Genomic DNA, 11495 nt, shown 5'->3' on the forward strand with positions numbered 1-11495 from the left:
GCACTCTACCACTACACTGGGTCAGACTGTTCCCAGAGGTCACTGGGATGGAGCCTGTTACTAGAGATCACTGGGATGGAGCTTGTTACTAGAGATCACTGGGATGGAGCTTGTTACTAGAGATCACTGGGATGGAGCTTGTTACCAGAGATCACTGGGATGTAGCCTGTTACCAGAGATCACTGGAATGGAGCCTGTTACCAGAGATCACTGGGATGGAGCTTGTTACTAGAGATCACTGGGATGGAGCCTGTTACTAGAGATCACTGGGATGGAGCTTGTTACTAGAGATCACTGGAATGGAGCTTGTTACCAGAGTTCACTGGGATGGAGCCTGTTCCCTGAGATCACTGGGATGGAGCCTGTTACCAGAGGTCACTGGGATGGAGCCTGTTCCCAGAGGTCACTGGGATGGAGCCTGTTACCAGAGATCACTGGGATGGAGCTTGTTACCAGAGATCACTGGGATGGAGCCTGTTACCAGAGATCACTGGAATGGAGCCTGTTACCAGAGTACACTGGGATGGAGCCTGTTACCAGAGATCACTGGGATGGAGCTTGTTACCAGAGTTCACTGGTATTGAGCTTGTTACTAGAGATCACTGGGATGGAGCCTGTTACCAGAGATCACTGGGATGGAGCCTGTTACCAGAGATCACTGGGATGGAGCCTGTTACCAGAGATCACTGGGATGGAGCCTGTTACTAGAGATCACTGGGATGGAGCCTGTTACTAGAGATCACTGGGATGGAGCCTGTTACTAGATCACTGGGATGGAGCTTGTTACTAGAGATCACTGGGATGGAGCCTGTTACTAGAGATCACTGGGATGGAGCCTGTTCCCTGAGATCACTGGGATGGAGCCTGTTACTAGAGATCACTGGGATGGAGCTTGTTACCAGAGATCACTGGGATGGAGCCTGTTACTAGAGATCACTGGGATGGAGCCTGTTACTAGAGATCACTGGGATGGAGCCTGTTCCCAGAGATCACTGGGATGGAGCCTGTTACTAGAGATCACTGGGATGGAGCTTGTTACCAGAGATCACTTGGATGGAGCTAGTTACTAGAGATCACTGGGATGGAGCTTGTTACCAGAGATCACTGGGATGGAGCTTGTTACCAGAGATCACTGGGATGGAGCCTGTTACCAGAGATCACTGGGATGGAGCCTGTTTCCAGATATCACTGGGATGGAGCTTGTTACCAGAGATCACTGGGATGGAGCCTGTTACCAGAGATCACTGGGATGGAGCTTGTTACCAGAGATCACTGGGATGGAGCCTGTTACCAGAGATCACTGGGATGGAGCCTGTTACCAGATATCACTGGGATGGAGCTTGTTACCAGAGATCACTGGGATGGAGCCTGTTACCAGATATCACTGGGATGGAGCTTGTTACCAGAGATCACTGGGATGGAGCCTGTTACCAGAGATCACTGGGATGGAGCCTGTTACCAGAGATCACTGGGATGGAGCTTGTTACTAGAGATCACTGGGATGGAGCCTGTTACCAGAGATCACTGGGATGGAGCCTGTTACCAGAGATCACTGGGATGGAGCCTGTTACCAGAGATCACTGGGATGGAGCTTGTTACCAGAGATCACTGGGATGGAGCCTGTTACCAGAGATCACTGGGATGGAGCTTGTTACTAGAGATCACTGGGATGGAGCCTGTTACCAGAGATCACTGGGATGGAGCCTGTTACCAGAGATCACTGGGATGGAGCCTGTTACCAGAGTACACTGGGATGGAGCTTGTTACTAGAGATCACTGGGATGGAGCTTGTTACCAGAGATCACTGGGATGGAGCTTGTTACCAGAGATCACTGGGATGGAGCCTGTTACTAGAGATCACTGGGATGGAGCCTGTTACCAGAGATCACTGGGATGGAGCTTGTTACCAGAGATCACTGGGATGGAGCTTGTTACTAGAGATCACTGGGATGGAGCCTGTTACCAGAGATCACTGGGATGGAGCTTGTTACTAGAGATCACTGGGATGGAGCCTGTTACCAGAGATCACTGGGATGGAGCCTGTTACCAGAGATCACTGGGATGGAGCTTGTTACCAGAGATCACTGGGATGGAGCTTGTTACTAGATATCACTGGGATGGAGCTTGTTACTAGAGATCACTGGGATGGAGCCTGTTACTAGAGATCACTGGGATGGAGCCTGTTACCAGATATCACTGGGATGGAGCTTGTTACTAGAGATCACTGGGGTGGAGCCTGTTACCAGAGATCACTGGGGTGGAGCCTGTTCCCAGAGATCACTTGGATGGAGCCTGTTCCCAGAGATCACTGGGGTGGAGCCTGTTACCAGAGATCACTGGGATGGAGCCTGTTACCAGAGATCACTGGGGTGGAGCCTGTTCCCAGAGATCACTGGGGTGGAGCCTGTTACCAGAGATCACTGGGATGGAGCCTGTTACCAGAGATCACTGGGATGGAGCCTGTTACCAGAGATCACTGGGATGTAGCCTGTTCCCAGAGGTCACTGGGATGGAGCCTGTTTCCAAAGTTCACAAGACATTTTGAGTCAGTATCAGTCTTTTATAGACTCCAAACTGTAATCACATGTGTTTACAGGCTACACGCGACTGAAGATATGAATGTCCATGTTTTATTTGTTACTTTGTTGTTTAACGCCACACTCAGCAATATTCCAGCTATATGACACCGATGTATAAAATAGAGTCTGGACCAGACAATCTAGTGATTGATGTCATTAGCATCGATCCACGCTAAGGGGATATGATGACGTGCCGTAACCAAGTCAGCAAGCCTGACCATAGTCGCCTCTTAGATAAGCATAAGTTGCTGAAGATCTATTTTAAATCTTCATGGGTCTATGTGAGATGGGATCCAACATAGCTCCACATGTTTCCCGATATGTATCCTCCATGTTCTATATAAACTACAGAAAACTAGGGGTATAACGAACACGCTTATAACGAACTGACGGATATAACGAACTAACTTTTTAGTCCCAACTATTTGCCGTAGTTATGCTCTATATATGCTTATAACGAACTACGGTTATAACGAACTAAAAATAGTAGTCCCTTTGAGTTCGGTGTAACCGTAGTTTACTGTATTGTGCAATAACTGAAAGACAAAAATGAACCTGAGAGAAGAGTTTGGGGATCAGCTATTTACTGAGACTCCATCTTCTGTTAGTCTATTTCAGGTGTCCCCCGCCGTGATATTTCTGGAATATTGCTAAAAGCGGCGTAAAACCATACTCATTCACCATCTTCTGTTGTTCCTGTTGTCAAAACATAACGACCCTTTTATCTTCATATTATGAAAACAAACTCAAGAGAACTGAGTACAATACCATTCATCACCACTCGCCCCTTTTCGTAACCTGTCCCGGAATAACCATTCGTGACAAACTCGTGTTATTCCGGGACAAGCCGAATAGCGTCACGGAAAGGGGCGAGTGGTGACGAATGCGGTCATGATAAAACATTGATCAGACAAATGTCCAAATATTTTATTATTTTAAGTAAGTTATCATTTTAACACCACTTTCTTTGAAGCATAGTTACTTTCTCCGTTAGTTTATGATAATCGTTTATTATAGTCCAAGGACACACTCTAGACGGGGCGGTCGGGTAGCCTAGTGGTTAAAGCGTTCGCTCGTCACGCCGAAGACCCGGGTTCGATTCCCGACATGGGTACAATATGTGAACCCCATTTCTGGTGACCCCCGCCGTGATATTGCTGGAATATTGCTTAAAACGGCGTAAAACCATACTCACTCACTCACTCACTCACTCACACTCCAGACAAGGGGCCTAGCCTTCCCGTTACATGGAAGAGGTCAGCGAGCTACGGGGCGGGTATTTGAATGAAGAGAGACGAGAGAGTGGTTTTAGCAATGCCATCTTTCAATGGGTGAACAGAAATGACTGTCCGCCAGTTCCAGAAGACCCCTCCTTCCTGTTTCTGTCTCCAGACGTGAAGTAGATCTGTTTCAGACAACAGACAGCCGGGTCCCATGTCTGGTTCTCGGCGACACGGTTCTTAACTTTATCGACGAACTGAACCTGCAAAACCTCTACGACGCTTGTGTCATCCATTTAGAAAATAACTTTTCATGTGCCTTCAAATATATATGTTGTTTGTTTGTTTGTTGTTTAACGCCGCACTCAGCAATATTCCAGCTATATGACGGCGGTCTGTAAGCAATCGAGTCTGGACCAAACAATCCAGCGATCGACAACATGAGCATCGATCCTTGCAATTGGGATACGATGGCATGTATCGAACGAAGTCAGCGAGCCTGACCACCCGACACCGTAAGTCGCCTTTTACGACAAGCATAGTCGCCTTTCGCGGCATGCAAGGAGTTGCTGAAGACCTATTCTACCCCGGATCTTCCAAGGACAAATATATACCACTAGCCAAAAAGACTGCTTCTGTTTTATGACTGTATAAAAGACCCAGACGCTCCCGTGTCTCCTAAGAAAACATCGGCCAAAAGGACTACAAGTCTTACGAAGATGACCTCACCGCCTATTGATTTTGGACCCATGCGTCGCTAAAGTTGCCCTCGTGGCACCTCCTCACGGAAAACAGAACGTTACAGACATAATCCACTTTATCAATTTTGGAAATTTTTACTTTGCATCAATAACAACTTGATTCAGTTCTGTGTTTTTCTGACATCACCACTAGCCCACTGGACGATTTCCACGAAGAAAGTCATCGAATGGTCACACTTGTACATCGAATGGTCACACTTGTACATCGAATGGTCACACTTGTACATCGATTTGGTCACACTTGTAATCGAATGGTCACACTTGTACATCGAATGGTCACACTTGTACATCGATTGGTCACACTTGTACATCGAATGGTCACACTTGTACCTAAGTGTTTGTAATGATACAATCAAAATTTTCGCAATCAAATCTAGAGTTCTCAAATATTTAGGTTTACAAAAGTTTAACTTACAATGCAGTGATTGATAGTCACAATCTCTCTCTAAGAAAACAAAACGGAGACCCAGTGTTCTGCACAACGGAAGCCCTTTAGGCCATTTTCAACAACAAAAAATTCTTGAAATTTCAAAATTCTAAGTTGAAATTTCAAGATGATAAGTTAACATCCTAAGATATAAAAATACGTTTGAAGTGAACAATCTTGAAATTTCAAGTTGATTATCTGATATTTCAGCTTCTGTATCTTGAAATTTCAACTTAGGATCTTGAAATTTCAACATAACATCTTGAAATTTCAAGTTAGTATCTTGAAATTTCAAGAAAACAAGAAAAACCAAAGGGCCCTTAAAGTTTCCGTAGTGCACACCTACAGGTTAGACACATTAATATTTGAGCGTAACGTAATGAAAATCCATCAACAATTGTACATGAACAAAGGCCTTTGAAGCCATTGTACGTGGCCTATCATGCTATATTTAGAAATGACGCGAACATTGGGCAACACGAACAGATCCGAGTTACCGTTCTTGCTTATAGATCAGGAAATTACGCCTTCTATTTTCGCTTTCGTTTCAACGTTGTGTGTGACTTCTCGGAATCTGGAACAGACGCAATGACAGCGATCTGGTCGCAGGCCGAGACATATCAGTCATTCCATCAACGTGTGCTACACTGGTGGTAAGGTGAGGTGAGGTGGGGTAAAATTGGATTTTACGTCGCGTCCAAGATTATTGCTCTTATACAGCGACGTTCATACACGCGTGTACATTTATGTGTGGCTGCTTGTACTAGTACGACTGGTTGGTTTGTTGTTTTACGCCGACGGTCTGTAAATCATGCAGTAAGGACCAGACAATCCAGTGATTGATATCATGGTCAACATGCATCAACTAAGTCAGCGAGCCTGACCACCCGACCCCGTTAATCGCCTCTTACGACAAGCATAGTCGCCTATTACTGCAAGCATGGGTTGCTGAAGACCTATTCTACCCCGAATCTTCACGGGTCTAGTAGGACTGATGCCGACTTATAGTGCCAGCTCACTGAGATACCACGCCCCAGTTGAACCTATATACCCCACTCAGACACAGTTTACTGACTTCGAGCCGACCAGTCCTTGTTTTAGCCCTTTAATGCCGAGCGCCAGACAGGATAGGAACAAGTACCATCTTTTAACGTTGGATCAAACCCCAAACCTTCCTCTCTCCGGGCAGACGTTCTATCACTAGACCACTGAGGCGGTCGTGTTACACTGAACAATCGTGTGCCTGTATGGAACATCTAGATGCAACGACAGGTATCAATCCAAATCAATTAACATATGTCGCACCGTGTTCATTCTCGGAAAATGTCTACATGTAAATTCGAGCAACATTGCGCAAGAAACGATACTATAATCTCGTCAAGGTTGCTGAAAACACGAACTGTCACATATAATCAATGAATGTTAACAGTCAATGTCAATAATAGCTGAGTGTATTAATTATGTTCGTACCAAGATTTCGTAAGAGGCGACTAACGGATTCTGTGTGTGTGTGTGTGTGTGTGTGTGTGTGTGTGTGTGTGTGTGTGTGTGTGTTATGATATGAATCACTGGATTGTCTGGTTCAAATTCCATTATTTACAGACCTCGGCGTTAAACAACAAACAACACCATACTGCGTGTCATATCACCGCTAGGGATGTCTCCACCCGATAAGACACTCCTCACAGTATCGAGTTCCATTGAGTCTAAACTGAGAGTACAACATCCAGTGCCTTCAATCAATAGGGTTGAGCTGTAGTCAGCAGTACTCAGATAACGACATCACCTACTAACACCTAATCTGGCGTCATGTGTAAATATAAAATGATTGTAACACACCTTGTTGCAACTGTATAAAACGCAAACTCACACCACCGAACTGACAGTTGAAGCTGACCACCTGTAGGGACTACTTGACTGTTGACCCCTGAAGATCCGGGGTAGAATAGGTCTTCAGGAACCCATGCTTGCCGTAAAAGGCGACTATCGAGATCGGGTGGTCAGACTCGCTGACTTGGTTGATACAAGCCGTCGTATCCCAATTGCGTGGATTGATGTTCATGATATAAATCACTGGATTGTCTGGTCCAGACTCTGTTATTTACTGACCGCCGTCATATAGCTGGAACATTGCTGAGTGCGGCGTTCAACAACAAACAAACAAACAACGTATATACTTGAAGGCAAAAAGTTCATTTTCTAAATGGATGACACAAGCGTCAAAGAGGTATTGCAGGTTCAGTTCGGTGATAAAAAAAAGTTACTTCGCGTCTGGAGGCGGGAACAGGAAGTAGGGTCTTTTTGAATTGGCAGACTGCGTTAAACAACAAACAACTTGACCGGTGGATTGCGTATCGGCTTCACAGTATATATAAGATTTATTTTGATATTAGATGATAGGTGGTGAATGCAAGATTTGCACAATAGAGAGACTTGTGTAAAGGTGGTTAAAAAGCTTGCCGTCAAGTGGCTTTATCTTAACATTTGTGTTTTTACAGAGAGTGTGTCTTTTTATGAAGGCGTTTTCAGGCATTGCAGGCGATGTCAATGAAAGGTCGAAATCACCTGTGTGTCTTGCCCGTTTCCCTATTCGGGAAAATATATAACGTTACCTTACCTTTGCTGCGTTTTTTATCTTTACTAAAATGATGGTCAGGATGTTCAATGACACCAAGTCTGGAGCAAAATCGTACTACACAACGGTTACTGATCAGATAGTCTATGTGTGTAAACTACTCAAGTTTTGATAGGAATATTCCTATCAATCCATGATACACATAATGTATTCTTATGATTTATTGCACGTATATGTAAATACTATGAAATATTTCAGTTTACTAACATATGTAAGTTATATTTATTCAAATTGTGTTTTCAGAGTAATCTATCAATATGTCAACAAACAGTATGTGCAGCTTTTGTGAGAAGAAATCTCCCAAATTAAAAGCATGCTCCAAATGCCATCTAACTCCATATTGCTCAAAGGAATGTCAGAGGAAAGACTGGAAAAGGCACAAACTGTGGTGTGAAGGGATTCAGAAAAGTTTCAGCAGCAGAGAAGCTTCTCATCAAGAACTCGATGCAACAAATATAGAACGACAAATATCATCTCCTGGAGCTAACTCTGGTGGTCCGCATGAAGCCAAGGGAAAGAAGAGTCATGGAAACCACAATGGACCTGCCTCACAAGAAAGGAGAGCCTGCAACTGGTGCCAGAAGGTGTGTGAGGAGTATCAAAGATGCTCCAGATGCAAGACCACTCTGTACTGCTCACCCGTGTGTCAGAGAAAGGATTGGCTCGATGGTCATCAGAAGGATTGCAAGCCTTTGGTTCCACAGTCTACATCTGCTCCACCCCTGAAACAAAAAGACAAAGCTGCAGGCGAACACAGAGACCAAGCAAATGCAACAGAAGAAAATCCTCAGGGACAGGTTTCCTATGTGTGCGAATGGTGTCAGAAATATATCGATTTACCCTTACGCTGTTCTGGATGTACAAGTGTTACCTATTGCTCAGAAGAATGCAAGATGAAGGATTGGGAATCAGAACACAAAATCAAGTGTGAAAGGAACAGGAAGCCAAAAGGGGTCAAGCAAACGAGTCCGTCCAAACCACCAGAAGCTGTTACTAGTACAGACCCAGCAGTACCTCATGGTGCTGAAGGTATGTCAACATTTTGTTCTTGGTGCAAAACGTTTCTTGATAATCCTATGAAATGTACAGGATGTAGAAAGGTTGCCTATTGCTCAAAGGAGTGTCAGAAGAAGGCATGGGCGAAGGATCATCATATGGTGTGCAAAGGGAAAACACAGCCCGGCGAGAAGACAGCTGAACTGTCCGCGGCTTCTACAAAAGACAGAGAGAAGGAAGGAGCAACTGCAGTGGCTGCGTCTGATGTTCCAGACTGTGAAATATGCCATCTATGCAAGAAGAGAGGCGATGGAATGAAGAAATGTGCTCGATGCAAGACAGTACTTTACTGCTCAAAGACATGTCAGAGGATGGACTGGCCTCAGCACAAACTTGAATGCGTTACCGTTGATGGCGTCATCAAAACAAAGGAATTCCAGAAAGCTGAAGTAGAATCTCGTCGGGCTGCTGAAGCTGCTGGTGGACCTCGCATGACGTATGCTGACCTCTTGGCACAGATGATGGGATTCGGGCCAGCATTTGAACCTTCATTCAATGCCGGGCCAAGGATGGGCTGGTCAGAAGCTAAGCGTATAGCTGCAACAAAGTTTCTGGGTTATAACATTATAGACTCTCTCGATGAGTTACCCAGAGAATCCTTGTGGTTAACACCAGTTACTCAGAACCGAGTACTTTTGGTCAATATCAGTGGCTTACACCCATACCAAACGAGGCATGCCATCTACATAAAGGTATGTACTCGTCTGCCTAAGGATAATGATGTTCTGACCGATAAAACGAAGTTACTTTTTAGTCCCGACCATTTGTTGTATAAATGCTGTATTTATGCTTATAACGAACTACGGTTATTACGAACTAAAATTAATTGTCCCTTCGAGTTCGTTATAACCGTAGTTTACTGTAATAACAAGCAAGTTGATGATACATCTCTGTTTCAGGATGTAAACAAGGAGGAGACGTTTGTGATGTTCTACCTGGACTTCGACAGACCCTACCCTTACTTCTCCTGGTCACAACTCACACCCGGCAACTACATCTGTATCGAGAACGCAGTGTTCCACAACTTCATGGATGGCACAACAGGCATTCGAGTTGATGAAGCGTCGGATGTCAGGATCATATGAGTTACATTCTTGGCTGCTCGTATGAGGTGAGGTGAGGTGAAATGGGGTTTAACGTCGCGTCCAAGATTATTGCACTTATATAGCGACGTGCATGCACGTGTGTGTGTGGCTGCTTGTACTAGCCCGGACTGATGCCGATTTATAGTGCTAGCTCACTGATATACCATGTCGCAGTTTAACATGAATACCCCACTCAGACACAGTATACTGACTCCGAGCCGACCAGTCCTTGTTTTAGCCCCTTAATGCCGAGCGCCTGACAGGGTAACGACAAGTACCATCTTTTAACGTCTTTTGGTATGACGCGGTCGGGGATCGTACCCCGGACCTTCCGCTCCCCGGGCGGACGCTCTGCCACTAGACCACGGAGGCGGTCATTGCTCGTATGAACTGGAGGACTCTTTAAGTTCACATATCATTCAGATCGCTGGTGAAAGTTATTTTTAGTAACATTGCATATGTCCATGGCATCATAACGTGAAATTGTAAGAGATTATACTGTAAACATTTCGTGAGTTAGAGTTGACCCTGTTATTGTTTGTGACATATTTGTTCGTTTGAATATTTCGGATGTTCATTTGTTTATATTCAAAATGGGTTTTTTTGTAGTTTAGTTTGAACTCACATTGGACTAATGTTAATGCGACAATGTAGGTCATGGCAAGTTGGCTGTGGTCAGTCGTGGGGCAAGGTTTGTAAATACCTTATTTGAAACTAGTTTGGGTGAACTAGTAGTTATCTCCCTTGTTTCATATACGAGCATGTGGAAACTCGTCAGGAGTTGGTGTTGAACCCATCTAAATAGACCATGTTGTTATGATATTTAAGTTATATTTTACCAAGCATCGTGGAATTGTGTTTTAATCTGTATATCATAATACCCTATCAGATGGAAGGGATCGTTTCTCAGTCTTCAACAATCAGCTTGTCTAGATTATTTACATGCGGCTGTGCTATAAGTTTAACCTTGCTGAAGTGTTTTCTTTTGTCGCTTTTATTTTTTAATTTAAGGTAATTGAACCACTTAGGTTACAGATGGTTGTGTTATGTGATTTACTAGAATTCTGTAAACTGTTTTGTGACATTCAGGATTTCAACACAATAATTTCCTGTCATTAATAGCCAATAAATGTTGCTTATTTATACCTTTGTGCGCAGGTGAAATATGTTCTGCACTTTGTTATAAAATGGGAGTTGTCTGGCATCGCTTGTGTCCATAATTCCATAATTTCGAAGTTAAGAAGTAAATTGTAAAATCCCTCCAAATATATTTCTTTTCATTATTGCATATTTTATACAACCCGCACGGAAGACGCACCACATTGTCCATTACTTATTCAAGATCTCAATGGTTATTCATGCTAGAATGGGGTTCCAGTACTCCATGGTAAGACCCGGGTTCAAACACATTAGCGGTTACAAGGTATGCACTGACTGACGGAGTGTCAACTGCCCTAACGGCAAATGCTGCTCATGCTGTCCATGTTGTGATACCAGTGTCCACACGGTGAGCAGATTAAAGGCACCGATAATTACAGGAAAGACTATCAAATGTTAGTGAGTGAGTGAGTTGGGGTTAACGCCGCTTTTAACAGTATTCCAGTTATATCGCGGCGTGTCAGCTTAATGTGGGAGGAAAGCCCGAAGTGATGCAGGTCTCAGACGTCTACCACTTCGATGCACGGGTATGGTGCTGACAAACCTAGAATCATAATCGGGTCGAACCGGGATT

At 44.3% G+C, this 11495-nt stretch overlaps 1 protein-coding gene across 4 annotated transcripts; it reads left to right on the forward strand.

Annotated features, from left to right (window-relative positions):
* Positions 1-5489: 5489 nt before the first annotated feature.
* Positions 5490-11017, forward strand: LOC139447297 (uncharacterized). Of its 4 annotated transcripts, XM_071228592.1 has the most exons (4): positions 5490-5650; positions 7866-9370; positions 9578-9794; positions 10373-11017. In XM_071228592.1, exons 2-3 carry the CDS (start codon positions 7880-7882, stop codon positions 9761-9763), a joined length of 1677 nt encoding a protein of 558 aa, XP_071084693.1. In that variant the 5' UTR covers positions 5490-5650; positions 7866-7879; the 3' UTR covers positions 9764-9794; positions 10373-11017. The 4 variants fall into 4 exon arrangements, with proteins under 4 accessions (XP_071084693.1, XP_071084689.1, XP_071084691.1 ...); XM_071228588.1 differs by having other exon boundaries at positions 9578-11017; XM_071228590.1 differs by having other exon boundaries at positions 5490-5645; positions 9578-11017.
* Positions 11018-11495: the final 478 nt, after the last annotated feature.

The sequence above is a fragment of the Haliotis cracherodii genome, unplaced genomic scaffold, assembly GCF_022045235.1.
Source record: "Haliotis cracherodii isolate W230 unplaced genomic scaffold, xgHalCrac1.p SCAF_7, whole genome shotgun sequence".
NCBI classification, from domain to species: Eukaryota; Metazoa; Mollusca; class Gastropoda; order Lepetellida; family Haliotidae; genus Haliotis; species Haliotis cracherodii.

Coding starts and splice junctions, on each gene's coding strand:
- LOC139447297 (XM_071228588.1), top strand. CDS start 7,880: ATGTCAACAAACAGTATGTGCAGCTTTTGTGAGAAGAAATCTCCCAAA. Junction 9,371..9,577: donor GGCATGCCATCTACATAAAG/GTATGTACTCGT, acceptor TCTCTGTTTCAG/GATGTAAACAAGGAGGAGAC.